Source organism: Aotus nancymaae, unplaced genomic scaffold (assembly GCF_030222135.1).
Source record: "Aotus nancymaae isolate 86718 unplaced genomic scaffold, 86718_ANA_hifiasm-v0.15.2.pri h1tg000011l, whole genome shotgun sequence".
Lineage (NCBI taxonomy): Eukaryota > Metazoa > Chordata > Mammalia > Primates > Aotidae > Aotus > Aotus nancymaae.
In genome coordinates this window covers 49,471,976-49,497,313 of record NW_026988422.1, presented here as the reverse complement: position 1 = coordinate 49,497,313, position 25,338 = coordinate 49,471,976, and the positions used below count along the sequence as shown (strand labels likewise).

At 36.2% G+C, this 25,338-nt stretch overlaps 1 protein-coding gene across 11 annotated transcripts in view; it reads right to left on the bottom strand.

Annotated features, from left to right (window-relative positions):
- The window catches only part of FUT8 (fucosyltransferase 8), a 486,032-nt gene that overhangs the window by 58,553 nt on the left and 402,141 nt on the right, over window positions 1-25,338 (bottom strand). For all 11 annotated transcript variants that reach the window (XM_064374947.1, XM_064374953.1, XM_012438120.3 and 8 more), the window contains one exon: window positions 2,280-2,517. In XM_064374947.1, the coding sequence (XP_064231017.1) occupies window positions 2,280-2,517 (238 nt within the window). The remainder of the gene's footprint in view (window positions 1-2,279; window positions 2,518-25,338) is intronic.

Sequence of the window (25,338 nt, the reverse complement as noted above, 5' to 3'; positions counted from 1 at the left end):
TGGCAGCCATCCTCTTCATAAAAACAAAAAATATTCTAAGCTTAAAAGGAATCTCTCTTCAGATGTAAGATTGGTATCCAAATTATTAAAATTATTTAATTCCTAGATATTCCAGGCAGTTTCTATGCCTCTAATGATCATTTTGCTAGGTAAGGTGGTCGGCATGAGCTTACTGATAAGGACTTAGATTGGGGGTATGTAGAAGTGAATGTGCTAACCAGAATTCTGGCATTTATAAGTTGTATGACCCTGGATAAACCATTTAGCTTTTACTAGCCCTTTGATTCCAGATGAATAAAGAAAGGATGATTTCTACATCCTTTTAAGTTGTAACATTAAGAAATTCTGAATGTTTGAAATTCAAGCCATTTTATATTTTCATACCCTGTGGTTGCCACTACAGACCTCAAAACATACAAGTAAGGATTAAAAATCAAAAAAACCAAATAACCACTTGTAGCACATAGGTAGAACTAAACTATATATTAAAACCTGATAAATCTGGTAACTTTTCACTTTTCTGACTACCAACCAAAAAGTTGTCTCCCCCCAGAACCAGAGAAACATAGTTTGGCCCTGGCTATATATTTCTACAATCAAAGAAGTTTAAATTGAACTAAGTCCATGAAATAAAAAGAGTTAGTTGTAGTGGGGCTAGTAGAGTTACTTTTTCTGAATGACGAATTTAATATCTTCCTAAGCTTTATAACTAATCTGTTGGCACTAGTTATGAAAAGTACAGACCAGATCAGCGCAAGATATAACCTTAAAACTAAATCTTAACTAGGTTCTAGATAAAGAGGTTCACCTTAAAATTTGAAGTGAGTTAAAAATAAAAAAATATGTTGATATATAAAACATGGCTTCTGAATCACCCTATAGAAGACAAAAATCACAAGATAATACTTTTAATCCATATAGGACTTTTGGCAGAGCAAACTCAAAATATTTTATTGAAAGTACTCAAATTTCATGACACTTCTGCAAAGAGTCAGATACTACCTATATTTTTTTTTTCAAAGGAGGCAAAAGAAATGAAGGAATGAAAGTTACTTTGCTGATGTCATAGCTCCCTATTTCATATCTAGTGTTGTAGCTTGTGGAAGAAAGATGCTTAGCCCCATGATAAACGACACTAACTGAAATGCCTCAGGTTTTTAAAAATGCTGGACTTCCCACAAGATGTGAATGTACAGAATGTGTACTGTCTTGCTTAGCATTTATCCTGATCACTTAATTCAGTATCTGCCACACTGTAGGCACTCATTATACATTTGTTTAATGAATAAAGGCTACTCATAGTAGCTAAAAATTACTAGATATGAGTTCATATATCAGATACTAAGTGCATTACCTATATTACTTCATTTAATCTACCAACAATTCAATAAAGTAAGTTATTACTCTTCATTTTACTGATAAGGAAACTAAGACCTGGGTTAAGTAACTTGTCCAAGATTACAAAACAAGCCACGATTTTAACAAGGTAGCCCAACTTTAGTTCTTATTTAAAGCTCATGATTGTAGAAAGAAAAGCACTACGCTAGCAGTAAGAAACTCTTTTCTGTATTTTACTCCATCATCACTTCCTTGGAGAGGAAGGAAATTTCTTACTGATCTTTCTATCTGCTTGTAATATCTAATATAGTACCTTAGTCACATTACTATTCATTAAATATTCCCTGAATACAATTAAAAACACATAAACAAATTAGGCTTCATTGTCCTCAACTGTAAAATGAAGATGAAGTTACCAGCAAGGTCCACCTGAGTGGTTCTCAAAGCATCATGGTCCCTACACCTAAAACTTTTGTCATAAATTAAAACTCTCAGGCTGCATCCCAGACCTTCCTTATCAGAAAATGGTGTTTTATGAAGTTTTCCAGGTGATTCTCATGCATCCTAATGATTATCCAGTTTGAGAGTCACTGAATTACTTTATATAATGATTATTTCATATTAAAATGAGTTCAATAATGTGAAAGCATCCTACAGAGTGAAAGACATAGCATTATTATTAAAAGATTAAATTATGCTGCCTGAAAAAAACTCAGTGATTTTTCTAAATTCACATAAAACCAAGCATCAGAAATGAATTACATAATAAAATACTTTAAAAATAAGATACTGTTCTTCTAGATTTTATCTGGAAAATGTATAGTATTCATAGATCCAGAGGAAAAGACGAGTATGTTCCATGAAGGTCTACCTAGAAATCTAATGATTTGGTAATGAAGTGAATCATCCCAGAGATCTCACATGCTGCACAGGTTCCTTACCTGACCAGTGTCCAGTGGATATGCCAGATCTGTCTGTGCATGTCTCACTTACAGGCCTAAACACAGTCTCCCATCCACCAGTAGCATAACGCCAATTCTGAGATTCCAAGATGAGTGTTCGCTGGGTGCCATATGCAATCATGAAGCAGTAGACCACATGATGGAGTTGACAGCCATAGCCACAGCCTTTGTTGATATTACACACCAGCTTCTTGGCTTTGCTGCAGTCCTTGGGATTCTGTCAGGGAGAAAGAGAAAGTAAAGATAAGCTATATAGAGAGGTCAACCTCTCTCTTTCTTTTAGCTATTAGTTTCAGCAGTACATGTGCAGGTTTGTTTTATAAATTATGTGCCGTAGGGGTTTAGTATACACCCCAAATAATAAGCATAGTAACTGATGTGTAGTTTTTTGATCTTCACCTTCCTCCCACCTTTCACCCTCAAGTAGGCCCTGGTGTCTATTACTCTCTTATTTGCGTCCATATGTACTCAATGTTTAGCTCCCACTTATATGGTGCTGCAAAGGACATGGTCTCATTCTTTTTTATGGCTACATACTATTCCATGATATATATGTACCACATTTTCTTTTTCCAGTCTACCACTGATGGGCAACTAGGTTGATTCCATGTCTTTGCTATTGTAAATAGTGCTGTGGTGAACACATGAGTACATGTGTCTTTATAGCAGAATGATTTATATTCCTTTGGTTATATACCCAATAATGGGATTGCTGTGTTAAATAGTAGCTCTCTTTTAAGTTCTTTGAGAAACTGCTGAACTACTTTCTGGTGGTTGAACTAATTTACATTTCCACTGGCAATGTATAAATGCTCCCTTTTCTCTGCAGCCTCACCATCATGCTATTTTTTGACTTTTAATAACAGCATTCTGACTGTTACCTTATTCTGATGGCATGTCACTGTGGTTTTGATTTGCATTTCTTTAATGATTAGTGATGTTTCATACTTGTTGACTGTGTATATGTCTTTTGAAAAGAGTCTCTCATGTCCTTTGCCTTTTTAATAAGGTTGCTTTTTGCTTGTTAATTTGTTTAAGTTCCTTATAGCTTCTGGATATTAGACCTTTCACGGCTTGCAAATATTTTCTCCCATTCTGTTGGTTGTCTATTTACTGTGTTGATAGTTTCTTTCGCTGGGCAGTAGTTCTTTAATGAGATTCTAGTTGCCAATTTTTGTTTGTGTTGCAACTGCTTTTGGCGTCTTCATCATGCAATCTTTTTCAGGGCCTATGTCCTGTGGTATTTCCTAGGTTTTCTTCTAGGATTTTTATGGTTTTAGGTTTTACATTTAAGTCTTTTATCCATCTTGACTTAATTTTTATATATAGGGAAAGGAAGGGGTCCAGTTTCAATCTTCTGCATATAGCTAGCCAGTTATCTCAGCACAATTTATTGACTAGGGACTCCTTCCCCCCAGCTTGTTTTTGTCAGCTTTGTCAAAGATTAGAAAGTTGTAGGTGTATGACTTTATTTCTGGACTCTCCATTCTGTACTACTGGTCTATGTGTCTGTTTTGTACCAGTACCATGCTGTTTGGTATGGTGGTACATGGTACTGGTTCCATGGTGTTTGGTACCCATACCATGGTTAGTGTAGCCTTGTAGTATAGTTTGAATTTGGGTAATGCAATGCCTCCTCCTTTGTTCTTTTTGCTTAGGATTGCTTTGGCTATTCAGGCTCTTTTCTGATTCCATATGAATTTTAAATCAGTTCTTTTTCCTAGTTCTGTGAAGAATGTCATTGGTAGTTTGATATCAGGGAATAGCATTGAATCTGTAAATTGCTTTGGGCAGTATGGCCATTTTAACGATACTGATTTTTCCTACCCATGAGCCTGGAGTGTTTTTCCATTTGTTTGTGTCATCTCTGATTTCTTTCAGCAGTGTTTTATAATTCTCCTTGTAGAGATTTTGCACCTCCCTAGATAGCAGTATTCTTACGTATTTTATTCTTTTTGTGGCAATTGTGACTAGGATTGCATTCCTGATCGAGCTCTCACCTTGGTCATTACTGATGTATAGAAATGCTACTGATTTTTGTACATCGATTTTGTAGCATGAAACTTTGCTGAAGTTGTTTGTCAGATCTAGGCGCTTTAGGGTAGGGACTATGGGATTTTCTTTTCTTTTTTTTTTTTTTTTTAAATAAATTACAAAGGATCCCCCCACCCATCAACCCAAATTTCATACACTAAATAAATATTCCATTTCACAATCACATTAGCTATTCTAGTCTTAGGTGACGATGTACACTCTGCAAGATTTTTCTCAAAGTTCTACAGACTCCTTTTCCATATTCTGTGTGAAGGGATGGTCTGGTCTCTCCCTCTACCTACCCTCAACTCCCAGCTTCCTACTTTCAGAAGGTTGAGATGCCATAGACAGTTATTGGATCTAAGTAGAGGACCTCTCTCCCTTTAACATATTTCTGATACACTGGCTGCCCTGCTACAGTATAGGTACTGTTTGTGTAGAGATTTTCCATACCTTCTTTTAATTTTTATCTAACTTTTATCATCTCTTAAGCCCCTAGACTTCCACATACAAATTTTGTATCTTTTTTTTTTTTTTTGAGATGGAGTTTCACTCTTGTTCCCCAGGCTGGAGTACAATGGCAAGATCTCGGCTCACTGCAACCTCCACCTCCCAGGTTCAAGTGACTCTCCTGTCTCAGCCTCCTGAATAGCTGGAATTACAGATGCCCGGCACCACACCCAGCTAATTTTTGTATTTTTAGTAGAGATGGGGTTTTACCATGTTGGCCAGGCTGATCTTGAACTCCTTACGTCAGGTGATCCACCAGCCTCAGCCTCCCAAAGTGCTGGGATTACAGGCATGAGCCACCACACCCAGCCCCTTACTTTCTTTTTCTTTTTCTTTTTTTTTTTTTTTTTTCTGGGATTACGGGCCTGAGCCACTGTGCTGGCCTGCCCTTAGTGATTTCTTTTTTTTTTTTTAAAGAGAAAGAGAGAGAGAGAATAGGAAGGAGGAAAAAGGAAGAGAAAGAGAGAGAGAGAATGGGGAGGAGGGAGAAGGAAAAGAAAGAGGGAGAGAGAATGGGAGTATTGCTTTCTTGCCCAGGCTAGAATGCAATTTAGTAATGGGTATTGAAAACCTCTTTTATACTGATAATTATACTTAATGATGTAGTCAGGAAGGAATAAGGGAAGAAGATAACAAACAAACAGCCAACCAATATTTAATTTAAACCTATGAAATGCTATGCGATTACTGAGGAGTGATTTACTTCCAATTGTATAGTCACCTTTGGAATAGGTGTGAGGTGGTAATGTATGGGACTATGGGATTTTCTAGGTGTAGGATCATCTTGCCCAAAAAGAGAGGTAGTTTGACTTCTTATTTGGATGCCTTTTAGCTTTTTGATATGCTGATGGACTTGGCTTGCTATTATTTTGTCAAGGACTTTTGCATCTGTGTTCATCAAGGATATTGGCCTGATGTTTTCTTTTTTTTTCTTGCGTTTTGGCAGGTTTTGGTATCAGAATGATGTTGTCCTCACAGAATGAGTTAGGGAGGAGCCTCTCCTCAATTTTTTGGAATAGATTCAGTAGGAATGGTCTTCTTGTACGTGTGGTAGAATTTGGCTGCCTGGTCCTGGGCCTTTTCTGGATGGCAGGCTTTTTATTACTGACTCAATTTCAGAACTTGTTATTGGTCTGTTCAGGGTATGGATTTCTCTCTGGTTCAGTCTTGGGAAGTTGCATGTTTTCAGAAATTTATCTATTTCTTGTAGGTTTTCTAATTGGTGTTCACAGAGGTGTTCATACTAGTCTCTGACGGTATTTTTGTATTTTTATGGGGTTGGTGGTGATGTCCCCTTAACTTCTCTTTATAGGTGACAAGTACCAAAAATCATAAAATAGGCCAGGACTGATTTAGCATGTTTCTTATTTAGGAAAGAATCCTGCTGGATTGGATTTCAATGAATCCAATGAAAACTGTATGTATATATTTAAGGAGATTACAGTGAAAGAAAGTTACTTAGAAAAATCTCTAAACAAATGTGAAATTGGGCAATTACATTTAAAAAAATCTTTTACTTTTTCCTTCTTTAAAAAATTTTAAGTTCAAGGGTATATGTGTAGGTTTGTATACAGGTAAATCTGTGGGTTTGTTTTTCAGATTATTTTGTCACCCAGGTGTTAAGTCTAGTACTCATTAGTTATTTTTCCTGATCCTCTCCCTCCTTCCACTCTGCACCCTGATAGGCCCCCAGTGTCTGTTGTTCCCCTCTATGTGTCCATGTGTTCTCATCATTTTGCTCCCACTTATAAGTGACAAAATGTGGTATTTGGTTTTCTGTTTCTGTGTTAGTTTGCTAATGGCCTCCAGCTCCACCCACGTCTCTGCAAAGGACACAATCTCATTCTTTCTTATGATTGCATAGTATTTCATGGCATATATGTACCACATTTTCTTTATCCAGTCTACCACTGTTGGGCATTTAGGTTGATTCCATGTCTTTGCTCCTGTGAATAGTGCTGCAGTGAACATATGCGTGCATGTATCTTTATGGTAGAATGATTTATATTCCTTTGTGTATATATCCAATAATGGGATTGCTGGGTCAAATGGTAGTTCTGTTTTTAATTCTTCAAGTAATTTCCACACTGCTTTCTACAATGGCTGAACTAATAATTTACACTCCAACCAGCAGTGTATAAGTTCTTTCTTTCACTTCTTTATTACTCAGTCTTTTACTTCTTTCACTTCATCACTCAGAATATGCAAATGCAATCATCTCTGAATTCAAAGTTACATACATCAATATCTTTAGGAAAAAAGTAAAACAGTTCGTTTATTCCAGGAGCATTTCAGCATTCTGAGCTTATTTTCTATGATGAAACTCAAATTATCTTAAAAGAAAAACTTTAATTTCTCTATTAATTCCGTCTATCTCCACAATTTTATATATTACAACAAAATCTACTTTTTCATTATGAAGTTAAAGCCACCAAGTAAACAGATACCTGAATTCAACAATTAAAAATATCAGGCATGGAACATTTTTAAAAAATCGTACTTGATGATAGCTATCAGCCATTTTCACAACTGAATGTAGAACATGCTCTACACTGGCTCACTTGAGAAGTATTATGCCACTTTTTAACTGAGAGATCCAGACAGCAAATGTTTAGCTAACATGAGAATTTCTTTTTTTTCCATTCTAAAGTTCAACTCTGTTTTAATTTGGACAAGCTATTGCTAAATTATTCCTAAGGTATCTTAGTTCTTCATATAACAAAATTAGTCTGAGAAGTTTTCCTAGCTGTTTTGTCTACAAGAAAGAGGATGGGTGACTCTAAGAACAGAATCTTTTATCCTACATAGAAAGAGGCAATGTAAACCAGTTCTCAATTAATATGAGCCTTAAATAATACAGTCAACAAACACTAAATCTAAAACTATTTTCCAGGGATATCATCCGTCCTGTCAAGCAGAGAGCCCTAGAAACAAAAGCTGCAGTCTATAAAATGATTCCAAAGGAAAAACTGAGATGGGTAAATACAAGTTACCTCCAGAATAGGTAAGTTTCATATTCAAATACATCACAGCAAGCTGGTCTTTTTTTTTAGAACAAAGCAGAATGCATACCATCAAGAACCTTAGGAAGAGTTAAGAGCCTTTATGAATCGGAGAATCCTGATAAAATTCAGCAAGATTTGGTCAATATTGCTTCAATAATCAAGTAGCAGAGTTACTGATTCTTTGAGACTATGAACTCATGGCAGACACCTAAAGCAATAAGCATTCTCACACTTGTTGCTATAGCCACAAAAAATCTGAGAGAAACCGAGGAGTGTGGTATCATGTGGGAATGGGAGATCTTCGTCATTTAATTTCTGTACAATATTAAATAAGAATCTTGGGAATAAATAATATTCTCAAACTGATCCAAAGCTTTATTACTGACTCAGTCTTTTTTTTTTTAAGGAAAAAAAGAGTGAAGGAACATCATAATTTAAACATCTGACCTTTAGTTTGGAAACTATGGATTTGCTATTTAAAAGAAGACTCTCATCTGCATGTAAGAAAGTTTATTCACTGCGTTAAGAGTTTGGTTAGAACCTAATGCTTTTAGGTCTCAGCACAGAGACCTAAAGCTGAGAGCTAAAAGGGCTAAAAGACCTAGAGCTGAGACCTAAAAGGGTAATCTGTAAAAGTGGCTTAAATCATGATGCTTAGTGTACCTCAAATCAAGCTAAAGATAGACTACATTAATCCTTTTCTGTTTAGGTCATAGGGGACACGAAGAAAGGGGAAAATCCATTATGCTTGATTTGAAATGAGAAAGGTATATACATATAAGGTAATCAATCGAAGACTCAAAGTGTAATAAGAGAAAATCAATGACTATACTGAAAACAGTAAATGAAACACTGAAATGGCTCAGAGCCACAGTTCAATTTTTTTGCTCAAATAATACTTAAAACTCTAGAAAATTCAAAATAACTTGCTCATGAAAGTTCTAGAAAAAGGCAGAAGACACTAAGGACTAGAAAAGACATTTATGTTCGTAACACAAGATTAGGTTTATCAGAGTACATATCTAGAAAAAACAAGTAGACATTTCTAAGGTAAATGGTGATGATTAAAAAAAATAATAAAGTGGGCTGGGCACAGTGGCTCACGCCTGTAATCCCAGCACTTTGGGAGGCCGAGGCGGGTGGATCACAAGGTCAAGAGATCGAGACCATCCTGGTCAACATGGTGAAACCCCTTCTCTACTAAAAATACAAAAAATTAGCTGGGCATGGTGGCACGTGCTACTTGGGAGGCTGAGGCAGGAGAATTGCCTGAACCCAGGAGGCGGAGGTTGGGGTGAGCCGAGATCACGCCATTGCACTCCAGCCTGGGTAACAAGAGTGAAACTCCATCTCAAAAAAAAAAAAATAATAATAATAATAAAGCAACAACTCTGAAATGAACAGAGATTTATTCTGACGAAAAGGAACTTTATAGAAAACCCCCATTCTGAGCTAAGCCTTTGTTATCCAGCATTGTTACAGAATAGCAACAAATATAAAGAGATTTATGGTACTCTATAAAAGGGATATACAGCCACAGTTTCTAATTTTCAAACTTCTTACCAAATAGCGCTTGTCAGTTACCACTGATCCTAGTTTTATACTATCCAGTTGATGTCTGCAAAAGACTTGAACATGTGTCACATCCATGAGCAAGATATATAGAAGAGTCTCATTACTAAAAGAAGCTTTACTTTAAACTATAAACATAATTATGTTTTATGAGATTTTTGTATTTGTGGTCTACTTAAAAGTTAGACTCACCAATAGGCAGATATATTCTAGCTCCCTGCAATAACAATAATTTGAGTTTTAGAAATACAAGGTAAATTTGTGAAAATTACTTAAGACATTCTCTAATGAAAGAACTTCGATAGAGAGGTTACAGATATGATTTTGTTCTAATGAAGGTTCTGTTATGAACTCAACTGTGTGATCTGCCTTCAATTGGTTAGTTTAAAATAGACACAAAAATTACCTCCCTACACAACCTCTTCCCTGTTTACTCACCCTTCTTTCTCAGAGCTACTGATAAGGCTAAATAAATGAGATGGTGTATGCTCAAAACTAATTTGAACATACTTCTTATTTATCCTCATAATCTCAAGGGACATTATTTCACACTGAATAAATCCAGTTTTGTTTTTTTTTTGTGTGTGTTCTTTTTGTGTATTAGTGTTGCAAGGTAGCCCAATCATAGGTCTTTACATGCTAACAATGTTATGTAACATTTTTGTAATGGTAATTCATCAGTAAAGCTGTCACCATAGTACATATTAACCAAAAAATAAGGATTTAAGATATAACAAGATTCTTCTGAATTCAGTTCCCTTTTTATTCTCTTCAATTATTATTATTATTTTTGAGACAAGGTTTAGTTCTATTGCCCAGGCTGGAGTGCAGTGGCACAATCATGGTTCATGACAACCTCTACCTCCCGGGCTTAAGCCATCCTCCTATCTCAGCCCCCCGAGCAGCTGACTACAGGCACACACCACCACACCCAACTAATTTTTGTATTTTTTTGTACAGACGGGGTTTTGCCATGTTGCCCAGGCTGATCTCAAACTTGTGGGCTTAAGTCATCCTCCCACCTTGGGCTCCCAAAGTGCTGGGATTACAGGCGTGAGATACCACTCCTGGCCCAATTAGTTTCTTTTACACTATCTGAGGCATTTCATCTGACACTATTAGTTTCCAAGAATGACCCTATAAATCAACAATTGGGAATGATAATTGAATTACTAAGCCTCTAATCAAAATGGCATTTGAAGAAAAGCAGTAGTCCTTAGAAATAAATGATTACTAATTCAGTAAAGGCACCATCACAATGCTGAAATATTTAAGTCTCTTACTTAGGTTAAAATATAAAAATAGTCACTGTTAGACATATTTGAAATTAGGACACCAGGTTAATTTCCACTATGCTAAAAAAGAAAAATTTTCAATCAACTAGTAAACCAAAGACATTATTCTATTACTTAGGCACTACTACTAGGATTTAGGGGTTTTTACACAATATTACAAAGTAGTACTGATTTTGTACTAGGACTATTGACAAATATTTCTGCTAGGACTATTTACAAATATTTTTCCTACACACCAATAAAACCAACTTCAGAATACAAATTTTCTAGCCACAATGTAATTTCCCTCACCTGCCCAAAGTTACTACTGACCAAAAACATTGCAAATTAACAACAAAGAAAACATTTAGTCAATATAAACTGGACATATCTCCAGCTGCCTCGTGCAAACAGTAAATAAATGCTCAATAACCATTAGTTCAACTGAATTACATCTACAGAGACAAAGGGGATGTCAAGTCCATAGTCGCAAAAATAAATTAACAAGTGGCAAGCCAGAATTTATAATTCAGGTCTCTTTATCCACTGTCTACTGCCCTTATCTGCTTCACCATGATGTCTTCAATGCAAGATGGAGCAAGAAGTCCAGGCTCAAAACATCTAGTGGCTACTTCTGTAAACTGAAAATTAAGAATGAGAACCCCAGGAGATCCTTCCAGCTCTTCTCTAAGAAATACCTTCTGTTGGAAAAGTCAAAGATAGCTCCTATTTCCAATGAAGACAGCTCAGTAAAAAACAAAAAAATGGGTCAGGCCAGGTGAGTTAAATTTTACCGTGCTTTTTGTCTGCTCTAATCAGAAGACTAACAGTTTTTAATTTGTTTGTTTAAAAAGATTTCCAATATCTAGCTTTGTGTTGGTAATGAAGAAAGTATTCATTAATAGTGTGGTGAAAACATTTCACTATATTAGAAACAATCTGATTTTATTTCTCTAAAATTATTTTCAAAACCAAGGAGAAAAGGTAATGAAGGAAGTAAGAGAACTGAAGTACTGCATTGTGGTAATTAAAATGAAGACTCTGGGGCACAGTTAATAACCATGAAAGAGGCAATTAAAAAGCATTCTCACTTTTGAAAGCCAAGACCGGAAATTATTGTCTCTTAACATATTAAACAAGAATATTCCCATAGCAAAGTTAAGACTAGTACTAAGGTGTCCTTTCCACCCCTCTAGCAAAGAACAATCTGTTCCGAGAAGTAAGGACAACACAGTAACTCAGGCCCAGGTAGTTTACCAAGTGCTTCAGGAAATCGATTTCCCTGTGGGTATTCTGTAAAATCTAAGAGTGGAAACTTAAGGGAGGAAAGATACCAAGATACAGAGTTTATAGAATCAAAGACTATAGCAAAGGCAGATAGTTACTATACAGTCATAGAAGAGGAAAGCTTATCTTGGTAAGTAAAGCCATATTTAGCTTACTTAAAATAATATATTTTAAAAACTTTTGCTCTTTACCTGTAAGTCTCTATTGAATGCTTTAAAGCTGTTTTTAAAAGATGGAAATTCCATAAATCCAATAGAAAGCAACAAACAAATATGGGGCATTTCTTCCACTGAGAGTCTTCAAGACAGTATTCTTTTATCTCTGGGAGTTCCAGGTAGTCTCTAGAAAACCCTCAATTTAGATTCAAGAGACTCGCACACCTGAATAACCTTGGTAATATTTTTCTGCTACCAGAAGGGCCACAAAGGAAAGGCAGATAATTAATGACACATATTCTCATTGAAGAATATAATGCAAATAAAGCTACTTTCAAGGATACAGAAGAAAGTTAAATTACATGAGGAGCCAGCTTCTGCCAATCCTATATAAATGCACAGAAAATGTATCTTCTCAAGCACCTCAACTTTTCTCTGTAAGTTTATACCCTGATTCCCAGGTCTCAGAACCAATCTAACTGTTGAGGTTATAAGAGCATGCTTACAAAATTAAGACTGAATTTCAGAAAGGTCCTCCATCATCATTTTAGTTGACAGGATTCATTAGGCTCTCTTTACTCAAAACATATCATCAAGTATGATATGGCAGGTACTCTTTTTAAAAAGGGAAGAAGGGAAAAGAGGAGAGGAGGCAATAAGATAGAAAAAGGAGAGTTGGGAGGAAAATAGAGGGGAAGAAAGGAGGACAAGAGGAGGACAGAAAGGGAAACAGGTAGAAGAAGAGGGTAGAAGGGAAAAAGGAATTAAAAAGCATGCCTATGAATGGTTAGCCCTATCTTATGGTACAGGATTAAAAAGATGAAGTTACCGCTTCTTGGCCTTTTGGCTAAGATCAAGTGTAAAAGATGAAGTAGTTGCAAAAGGAAAACAATGGTTGAAACTGTTCCCGTGCAAAAGCTGCTGCAAATGTTTTGTTTTAAATAAAAGTCAGAGTTTAAGCGACACCATTTTTGCTGGTTCTTCCATTCTGCAAAGTACCATTCTTCTGGGTAGTACTGGTACTTACAGCACTTGCCTATTCATTGACTTTAAAACCAAACCATCAAGAACAATTAGATCAGATGTCAAATCTGGATACCTCTTCTCCAAGACAGAGTCTTTATCTCATTTCTCCATGCAGCTAGCCATATATGAAAAATACACTGTTAGCTGAGCATGAATTTTTTTGGAATCCCCAGCTATTATTATTTTTTTAATGGAAAAAAAATATCCGAAGACCACTTTTCTCAAACTACCTCAATGAACAGTACTGTAAGTTGTTCATTTTATTCTGTTTACTCAACAGAAATTTTTAACATTGTTGCCGGTTCACTCTAATGATAGTTTCTTTTGCTGTGCAGAAGCTCTTAAGTTTAATTAGATCCCATTTGTCTATTTTGGTTTTTGTTGCCAATGCTTTTGGTGTTTTAGTCATGAAGTCCTTGCCCATGCCTATGTCTTGAATGGTATTGCCTAGGTTTTCTTCTAGGGTTTTTATGGTGCTAGGCCTCATGTTTAAATCTTTAAACCATCTAGAGTTAATTTTTGTATAAGGTGTAAGGAAGGGATCCAGTTTCAGCTTTCTGCATATGGCTAGCCAGTTTTCCCAACACCATTTATTAAATAGGGAATCCTTTCCCCATTGCTTGTTTTTGTCAGGTTTGTCAAAGATCAGATGGTTATAGTTGTGTGGCATTCTTTCTGAGGCCTCTGTTCTGTTCCATTGGTCTATATCTCTGTTTTGGTACCAGTACCATGCTGTTTTGATACCAGTACCATGCTGTTTTGATTACAGTAGCCTTGTAATACAGTTTGAAGTCAGGTAGTGTGATGCCTCCAGCTTTGTTTTTTTTTTTTTTTTTATTTTTGCTTAGGATTGTCTTGGCTATGCAGGCCCTTTTTTTGGTTCCATATGAAATTTAAGGTGGTTTTTTCCAATTCTGTGCAGAAAGTCATTGGTAGCCTGATGGGAATAGCATTGAATCTACAAATTATTTTGGGCAGTAAGGCCATTTTCACGATATTGATTGGGGAAAAATTTTTGCAATCTATCCATCTGACAAAGGGCTAATATCCAGAATCTACAGAGAACTTAAATTTACAAGAAAAAACAACCCCCTCAAAAACGGGGTGAAGGATACGAACAGACACTTTTAAAAAGAAGACATATATGCAGCCAACAAACATATGAAAAAATGCTCATTATCGCTGGTCTTTTGAGAAATGCAAATGAAAACTACATTGAAATACCATCTCACACCAGTTAGAATGGCAATCATTAAAAAACCTGGAGACAACAGATGCTGAAGAGGATGTGGAGAAATAGGAATGCTTTTACACTGTTGGTGGGAATGTAAATTAGTTCAACCATTGTGGAAGACAGTGTGGCGATTCCTCAAAGATCTAGAAATGGAAATACCATTTGACCCAGCAATCCCATTACTGGGTATATACCCAAAGGATTATAAATCGTCCTATCATAAAGACACATGCACATGTATATTCACTGCAGCACTGTTTACAATAGCAAAGACTTGGAATCAACCCAAATGTCCATCAATGATAGACTGGATAAAGAAAATATGGCACATATACACCATGGAATATGATGCAGCCATAAAAAAGGATGAGTTCATGTCCTTTGCAGGGACATGGATGAAGCTAGAAACCATCATTCTCAGCAAATGGACACAAGAACAGAAAACCAAACACTGCATGTTCTCACTCATATGTAGGTGTTGAACAATGAGAACACATGGACACAGGGAGGGGAACATCACACACCAGGGCCTGGGGGGTGAGGGGCTAGGGGAGGAACAGCAGTGGGTGGGGGGATTGGGGAGGGATAGCATTAGGAGAAATACCTAATGCACATCATGGGACAATGGATGCAGCAAACCACCACCATGGCACAAGTATACCTATGTAACAAACCTATATGATCTGCACATGTACCCCAGACCTTAAAGTATAATAAATAAATTTTAAAACAATTTTTTTAACATTGTATTTTTTAATTTTTCATTTTGAAATAATTTAAGACCCACAATAAACTGCAAAAATAGTACAGAGTTACTGAACTTCATGGTGTATCTTCCAAAAAGTTTTCCCCAAGGAAAACATATTACTTAACCATAGTACATTAACAAAATCAGGAAACTGACATTACACAATACTATTAACTAAACTACAGACATTTAAAGATTTTACCAGTTTTCACAAGCACTCAGATTTTCTAATGTATACACTCATGTAACCACCACCATAATTAGGATACAAGCTGTACCATCAAAACAAAGAAACTCCCTTACACTTCCAATTTAGAGGCAGACTCATCCCCAAACCTTAATCTCTGCAACCCACTGACCTGCTCTCCATCACTATAATTTAGTCACTTTAAGAGCATTATAAATGGAATTAGATAATAGTTAACCTTTTGAGATTGGCTTTTTATCACTCAGCACAATGCTCTGGAGATCCATTCAACCTGTGTATAATAGCTAATTTCTTATTACTAGGAAGCGTTCTATTATGTGGATTATACCACAGTTTATTTACTCATTGAAGGACATTTGGGTTGTTTCCACTGTTTGGTTATCACACACTAAGATGCTACACACATGAGTGTACAAGTTTCTGTGTGGATATGGGTTTTCTCTAGCATATACAGGAATGTGATTACTGGATCATATTGGTAATGGTATGTTTATAGGGAACTACCAAACTGTTCCCTAGAATGACTGTACCATTTTATATTCTCATAAGCAATGTATGAAACAGCTGGTTGTTCCACATTCTTGGCATTTTTTATTTTAGCCATTCTGATAGGTGAAAAATTGTATCTCGTCATGTCTTTTGCATTTCTCTAATAGCTAATAATTTTTGAACATTTTATTCATGTGCTTATTTGTCACTGGTATATGTCTTTTGCATTGCTGTCTGTACAAGACTTTTGCCTATTTTCTAACTTGACTGTAACTAACTATTGAAATTAGAGAGTTCTTAATACATTCTCTATACATGCCTTTGTTGGACATATGATTTGCAAAGATTTCTCCCAGTCTATGGCTTCTCTTTCATCCTCTTTAACAGGGTCACTGATAAATCAAAAGTTTTAGTTTTGTTTTGTCTTTTTGCATTGGGTTTTTTTTTTTAATTTTTAATTTTTGTGAGTATATAGGAGGTGTATATATTTATGGAATACATGAGGTATTTTTACACAGGCATACAATGCATGAAAAATCACATCAGGGTAAATAGGGTATTCATCCTTTGTGTTACAAACAATCCAATTATACTCTTTTAGTTATTTTTAAATGAAGAATTCAATTATTGTTGGCTTTAGTCACCCTGCTGTGCTGTGAAGTAGTAGGTCTTATTCTTTCTATTTTCTGTACCCATTAACATGTTCCCTCACCCATCCCTCAGAACTAATCTTCCCAGCCTCTGGTAACCATCATTCTGCTATCTACATGAGTTCAATTTGTTTTAATTTTTAGCTCCCATAAATAAGTAAGAACGTGCCAAGTTTGTCTTTCCGTGCCTGGTTTATTTCACTTAACATAATGATCTCCAGTTCCATCCATGTTGTTGCAAATAACAGGATCTCATTCTTTGTTATAGCTGAATAGTACTCCATTGTGTATAGATACCACATATTTCCTTTGTTCATTCTTCTGCTGATGAATGCTTAGGTTGTTTTCAAATCCTGGCTATTGTGGAAAGTCATGCAGTAAATGTGGGAGTGCAAAATATTTCTTCAAGATACTGATTTCCTTTCTTTTTGTTATGTACCCAGCAGCAGGGTTGCTGGATCATATGGTAGCTCAATTTTTATTTTTAGTTTTATGAGGAATGTCTAACCTGTTCTTCGTAGTAGTTGTACTAACTTACATTCCTACTAACAGTGTATGAAAGTTCCCTTTTCTCCACATTTGTTATTTCTCCACATTTGTTATTGCCTGTCTTCTGAGTAAAAGCCATTTTATCTGGGGTGAGATGATATCTCATTGTCAGTTTTTCAAATTTGCATTTATCTGACAATCAGTGATGCTGAATACCTTTTCATATGTCTGTTTGCTATTTATATGTCTTCTTCTGTCTGAGAAATATCTATTCAGATCTTTTGCCCATTTTTTGATCAAAGAGTTGTTTGAGCTCCTTTTATATTCTGGTTATTAATTCCTTGTCAGTTGGGCAGTTTGCAAATATTTTCTCCCATTCTATGGGTTGTCTCTTCACTTTGTTGACTGTTTCCTTTACCGTGCAGGCAGAGGGTTTTAACTTGATATGATCCCATTTGTCCATTTTTGCTTTGGTTGCCTGTGCTTATTGGGTATTATTCAAGAAATCTTTACCCACTCAAACCAATGTCTTGGAGAGTTTCCCCAATGTTTCCTTTTAGTAGTTTCATAGTTTGAGGTCTCAGATTTAAGTCTTTAATTAATTTTGATTTGATTTGTGTATATGTAAGAAATTAGACTGGCATCTAATTTCATTCCTGAGCATACGGATATCCAGTTTTCCCACACCATTTATTGAAGAGACTTTCCTTTCCCCAATTTTAAACTCATTTCCCTTTATTGAAAATGAGTTTACTATAGATGTATAGACTTGTTTCTGGGTTTTCTATCCTGTTCCATTGGTCTATGTGTCTGTTTTGCTGCTAGTACCACACTGTTTTGGTTACTACAGCTCTGTAGCACAATTTGAACTCAGGCAGTGTGATTCCTCCAGTTTTGTTCTTTGTGCTCAGGTTAGCTTTGACTATTCTGGGTCTTTTGTGATTCCATATAAGTTTTAGATTGTTTTTTCTATTTCTGTGAAGAGCATCACTGGTTATTTTGATAGAGATTATATTGAATCTATAGATTACTCTGGACAGTATGAATATTTTAACAATGTTTATTCTTCCAATCCATGAACATGGAATATCTTTCCATTTTTTATGTTCTCTTCAATTTCTTTCATCAATGTTTTATAGTTTGCATTGTAGAAATCCTTTACTTCTTTGGTTAATTTCTTGTTACTAATAGTATTTGTAGCTATTGTACATAGGATTACTTCTTAAAATTTGCTTTTCAGATTGCTCACTGTTAGCATATAGAAACAACACTGATATTTGTGTGTTGATTTTGTACCTGCAACTTTACTGATTTATCAGTTCTAGTACTTTTTTTGGTAGAGTCTTTAGATTTTTCCAAATATTGAACTATATAGTCTGCAAACAAGAATAAGTTGATTTCTTCCTTTCTGATTTGGATGTTGGTTATTTCTTTCTCTTGTCTGATTACTCTAGCTAGAACTTCTAGCACTATGTTGAATAACAGTGGTAAAAGTGGGCCTCCTTTCCATGCTCCAGATTTTAGAGAAAAGTCTTTCAGTTTTCCCCCATTCAGTATGATACTAGTTGTTGGTCTAGTATGGCTTTTCTTATGCTGAAGTATATTCCCTTTGTACCCAGTGTTTTGAGGATTTTTATCATGAAGGGATGCTAAATTTTATTAAATTTTTTTCAGCATCAATTGAAATGATCAAATGGTTTTTGTCTTCATTCTGTTGACATGACGTATCACACTGATTGATTTGTGTCTGTTGAACCATTCTGTGTCCCAGCAAAAAATCTCCCTTGGTCATGATGAATGACCTTATTTGTTTTCAGTCTAATAGTTCTACCAATTACTGAAAGAGGGTGTTAAAATCTCCAACTATATTTGTCCGTTCTCCTTTCAGTTCTGTCAGTTTTTGCTTCATGTATTTTAAAGACCTGTTAAGTGCACATGTTTAGAATTATATCTTTTTGGTAAACTGATCATTTTATTATTGTTGTATCTTCCTTTGTCTCCTAGTCTTCCTTATTCTGAAGTCTACTCTGTCTGAGATTAATACAGTTGCCCTATCTTTCTTTTGATTACTGTTTGCATGGTATATCTTCCCATCATTTTAATCTACCTATTTTTCTCTTTAACTGGTATGTTTAGATCATTTGTATTTACATTTCATGCAATTACTGACATGTGGGGATTTAGTATACCACTTTGTTGTTTTCTATTTGCTCCCTTTGTTTTTTGTTCCCATTTCTCCTTGCTTGTGCATAATTGAAACATTTTTTAGTATGCAATTTTGATTTATCTATAGTGTTTTAAGGAACTATCGAAATGATCCCAATAAGTACAGTCTTGTACAGTGTTTTAAAATATCTCTTTATAGAGCTTTTTTTTTGGAGATGGAGTCTTGCTCTGTTGCCCAGGCTGGAGTGCAGTGGCATGAACTCGGCTCACTGCAACCTCCACCTCCCAGTTTCAAAGCAATTCTCCTGCCTCAGCCTCCAAAGTAGCTTTTAGGATTACAGGTGCATGCCACCATGCCTGGCTAATTTTTGTATTTTTACTAGTTTGAATTCCTGATATCAGGTGATCTGCCTGCCTTGGTCTTCCAAAGTGCTGGGATTACAGGTGCAAGCCACTATGCTTGGCCTATAGAGCATTTTTAGTAGTTGCTCTAGGGATAATTATAACAGTTATTACAGTCTACTCATCTCAAAAATTTTACCATTTGAAATGGAATGCAGAAACCTTCCAACTTTTTAGGTTTCTTTACTATCTCCACTTTGATGATACAGTTATTTTAAAAATCACCTTAATATACATTGAGGATCATATCAGACATTGTTAGAAATTTTGCTTCTAACCAACTATTTTAAAAATTCAAGAGGAGAAGGTTAGGCAATTCCCTATATCTATTCAATTGTACTTTCTTCATCCTGCTGTTCTAGCAGAATTCCCTTCTGTCATCATTTTCTGTCTGAAGAACTTCCTTTTTTACAGCAAATGTGCTGGCAATGAATTCTCTGAATTTTCTTTCATCCAAAAATGTCTTTTTCTTACTTCATTGTATTTTCCCTAGGTGAAAAATTTCGGGTTGATACTTGAGTTTGCTCAGCTTTTTGGATATGTAGGTTTGCCAAATTTAGGAAGTTTTCTGTCATTTCTTCAATTTTTTCTTTTTTTCAGAATAAGGCATTTATTAAAAACAGAATAAGGCATTTATCAAACACAGAATAAGGCATTTATCAAACATATCTTTATGAAGGTATCAGAGATACTAAAGTTAATAGCCACAGACTAAAACTTCCAGGTGCTTGCCTTCTTCAGTCAGAAGGGTAGAAATGAAAGGCGTGAATGATATCCAGATGGTGAATATGACACTAAAGATGTGTATAAGGCACTGTAGCAGACTGAATTTTCCCAAAAGTTGGCCCTGGCAATATTTCCTGTTCCACATGTTTTTCTAGAACCATCTCCTCCCCATCAAGAGAGGTGATCTCTACCTCTCCTCTTCCACCTAGTGGGGCTCACGACTGCTCTAACCAATACATAGGGCAGAAGTGATGCTACATGACTTCTGAGGCTAGGTTACATTGGGACACACATTCCTCCTGGCCTGTTCTCCCTCTCTCTCTGCTTCTTTAAGTGACCACCTTCGGAGCCCTCTGCCACCTTGTAAAAAATCTCACTACCTTCAAGTTGCAATGCTGAAAAGACCATGTCAGGAAACAACAGAAATACAGAGAGATGCCCAAGGATCCCCTGCTATTCCACGCTCCAGATGTTTGGCTCTTTCCAGCATCAGTCAAGTGAGGGAATGGGCTCTCATATGACTCCAGTCCAGCCTTCAAGTCTTCCAGATGAGGTCTTGTTAACAGTCAGAGACAGCTGGAGTACAAGTAAATATGGTAGAAGTAGGAGTTTCATTCATTCTTTCTCTTATTCCTTTATCCAGTAAATACATATTGAATCCCATTGTGTCAGGCACCTGGCTTGTGCATCAATTAAGATTACTTTTGGCTGTGTTCCCAAAAAAAGTGCTTAAACCCTAAGAACACATTGTTTACTTAATGAGAAAATCAGAGGACAGTCCCAGGAGTTTTGCTGTTTCCAGCCAGTCTCTTCTTCACCAGCCTCAGAATGTTAACTTTTTATCTGAATGCCTCATGGTCACAAGATGGTTGTAACAGCTCCAGGCATCATGTCCTCTCAAGCTTCTCACACCATATTCAAAGGTTGGAAGAAGAACATTGAGCTTTTTTTCTTGTGTGCTCTCCATTTTTATTAGAAAGAAAAACATTTCTCTGATGTTCCCACCAGCCAACTTCCCCTTATACTGAATCAACCAGGCAAAGCACACAGCCATCCTAGCAGAGGGCATACAAGACAGGGAGTGTGCTAGGAAAGTGAGTATCTGGCCTTTCCAGCTTCTGGTCCACTGAAGGCTCTCAAAAGTGGTGATTCTCACCCTGCCTTCTGGTTTCTTGGCAGTTCTGGAAGGCAGACGTCCAAAATCAAGGTGTTGGCAGAGTTGGCTCCTTCTGAAGGCTCTAAGGAATAAGTTGTTCCATGCCTCTCTCCCAGCTTCTGGTGGTTGCCAGCCTTCCTTGTCATTCCTTGGCTTGTAGACATTTCACTCCAATCACTACCTGACTTCACTGGCTTTTTCTCTGTGTCTCTCAGTTCTTCAAATATGTTCTTCAACCTCTCACTGCTACTTACTTTTTTTCTTCTGGGATTCCAATGATACAAATATGAAGATGTTTCTGTTATTGTCTCAGAGGCCCATGAGACTCTGTTTACCTTTTTTAAAATCTTCATTCTCTCTGCTGTTCAGATTGGATAATTTATATTGATCTAAATATGCATGCACCATTTCTTTCCTGTCATCTCTATTTTACTATTAAGCTAATTTTTAATTTAGTTTTATTTTTCAGTTGTAAAATTTCCATTTGGTTCTCCCTTATACCATCTATTTCTTTGCTGACACTTTCTATTTTTTCATTTGTTTTAAGACTGCAATTGCAACTGGAGTATATTTATTATAGCTTCTTTAAAATCCTTGTCAGACAATTCCAACATCTGTGTCATCTTAGTGTAGCATCAGTTGATTATCTTTTGTCATCTGAATTGAGATGTTCTTGGCTCTTGATATGATGAATATTATGTTAGGAGACTCTGCTGTTTAAATTTTCTATTTTGATATGCAATCAAATTGTTTAGGTTCACAATGCATGTCTTAGCCGACTTTTATGGACTGTGATTCAAAATGTCAATTTAATTGTTAGGGTCTTTTTAGTGTTGCTCTGTTCTGCCCCACTGGGCTACTCAGAGGCCAGTCTGAAACCTGGGTAGTATAACACAGTGGAGCCCAATTCTAAAACGTTTTTCTGTCTTGATTCTGATCGGTTTCATGCATGGGATGCTAAGAGATTTCAAACACAGATTTTTTAAAAGTCCCTTTCTCTAACTCCCTCCTCTTTTTAATCCTCCTCCACACTCTAGTTGGGAGGCTTAGGGGATGGAAATGGTGGTGAGGGCTTTGCCCACAATCTCTGTGGCTGTACCATCCATTGGGGAGGGCTGCCAACTTGTTATTGCAGTTCCATCCACAATTTCCATGTCTGCAGTGGCCCAGTGGGAGTGGTAGGAACAGTGTTCAGTGGGATGGGGTAGGGACACCCTCATTATTGCAGGACAGATATGAGGGGCAGGTCTACATGCATAATCTCCATAGCTACAGCACCTGGGGAAGGGACAGAGGCACTTTCAAAATGACTTGCCTGCAACTGGATAGATATCATTAAAATGGGGCTTTTTTTTCCTCTCTCTCTGTCCACTGGGGCTCCCACCTGCAGGCCTCTAGTACCCGTGGCTGGACACATAGGAAATAAAACAAGTAAACATACAAAAAACAGGAAATTACGAGATTGTTTTTTGTATTTAGCAGGAAATACAATGATATGGTTTGGATCTGTGTCCCCACCCAAATCTCATGTTGAAATACAATCCCCAGTCCTGGAGGTAAGGCCTGGTGGGAGGTGACTGGATCACAGGGGTTGTTTCTCATGAATGGCTTAGTAGCCCACTAATGTTTTTCTCATGATAGAGTCCTCAGAAGATCTGGGTGTTTAAAAGTATATAGCACCTCCCTTCTCTCTCTCTTGCTCCTGCTCCACCATGTAAGAAATCTCAATCCCCTTCTGCCATGACTTTAAGTTTCCTGAGGCCTCCCCAGAAGCCTCTATGTTTCCTGCACAGCCTGTGGAACAGTGAACCAATTAAGCCTCTTTTATTTATAAATTACCCAGTCTCAGGTATTTCTTTATAGTGGTGCGAAGGCATATATATATACATATATATGTCTATAGTGTATGATGTGTTTACTACACCTTATCCAGAAATAGAAGCCTAAAAATGTATTTTAAATTCAACATATTCTCAAACATTTAATGCATATTTAACTCACAACTATAACACTGCTCATTTATTGGCAAACTAGTAACCGTATTTTCAGAAGCATTTGCTAATGTAAGTTCCTTTTAAAAATGGTAAACCAACTTTTTTCAGCAATCTCAATCTTGAGAACAATGTCATTATATCTTCTTATTTAAAAGGAAAATATAACAGTTACCTGAAATGAACTCTAGTAGTGAAAACTTAAGGAGATTATTCAAAGCCTCTGTAGCATGTAGGCTTTGAATACAGGACAGACTCTTTTATATTTAAAAGCTTTTTCTTAGAGTTCAGCTTTATTTTCATTTTCATCCACTATTTAAGTACAAAAGGTAGGCACTAGGTCCTTTGGTTGCAAAGCCAAACACACAGTATGTATCTTGTCCTTAGCCCTTTAAACGTAATCAACCATCTCACATGGGACACAACAGCAACTTTTCTATTTCAGATGTGACTTGTGGCTTCAAGATAACTTCTATCCCTGATACTCACAAACCCAGCAAGTTCGGCTACCACTCCAAGGGACTAAGGTTCAGATTAAAAAAAAACACAATTCCTTCCCACCAAAAAATCCTCAACCCAAACAAACAAAAAATCACCAACCTCAGGTAGATCTGAGCAAAAAAAATGCCTAAGGTTAGGATTATTTTATTGGCAGAATGTTAACTAGAATTCTAACGATCCTAGGCAGTCTCTGATATGCTTCATCTTTATCAAAGAAATGGTAGTCTATGGGCATACAAAAGTGTCAGATTTTTAAAGGTGATATATTTTGTTGAACAATAAACAATGTTCATACCAATGAAAAGAAAGGAATGAAAGGTATAAGAGTTATGGAAAATACATGGAATAGTTGAGAGAAAACAATAATAAGCAATGGTAAAAATAATGACACATCTCTTTCCATTCAAATATAATCAGAGACTCCTTACTTCTCCAAATTGAAATGTCTGTATGGTTCCTTTTGCATTTGTATCTTAATCCTTCTGGCTATTATATCCTAGAGCCTCTTGTGATAGCATTACAATGACAGCTCCAATATACCATTAGAACTTTATTGTAGAATAGAACAGAAGAAAATTAAGAACTAAATGAAAAATGTTACTAACCCTTACACCCTCCTCACATCCAACATGTAAAAAAATCAAAGATAAATTAAAATGAAAACTGATTTCACTAGCAGAGATGCTTCAAACTCCCTCTTCTGGAACCTGATATTATTCAGAATAAATTGGGATTTGGTCCCAATATTTAAAAAGACGTCACTGTACATTTGAAAGTTTTATAATCAATAACATTACTACATTTTAAAAAGATTACTGTGCTCTTCATAATGACCAAAGGCAAACAAATAGTGATCAGTCTGTAACAGCAAGGAGTATATTCCTGAGTACTTACATAACTTCTGATGTCTAGTCCTGTTGATTTAATGAGTAAAAATCCTTAGCCTCATAAATGGAAAAAAATAACTAATTGTTTGGAGTTGGGAACCTCAACAGGAGGCAGACAAGGGCATATGCTCAGAAAGCTGATATCTCGAATACTGACAAGAGTTTATATACAGCTAAAAGAATAGAAAGAATAGGAAGAGGAAGAAAAGGAAAATAGGAGGCAAAAACATTTAAGAACTATTTTTATCACTGTCTAGGCCAGGGTCAGTAAAGTTCTTCTGTAAAGAGGAGACAGTAAATATCTTTGGCTTTGCAGGCTGTACATTTTCTATCAAAATTATTCAGTTTTGCAACTGTAGCCTAAAAGTAGGTGATATATAAATAAATGAGCATAGCTATGTTCCAACAAAACTTTATTTACAAAAATAGTTGGGTTGAATTTGGCCTAAGGGTGGTAGTTTGCTGACTTCTGGTAAGGCCAATGAAATCTGTAAAAACAAGGTGGCAGAAAGAAAAAAGCAAACTCTA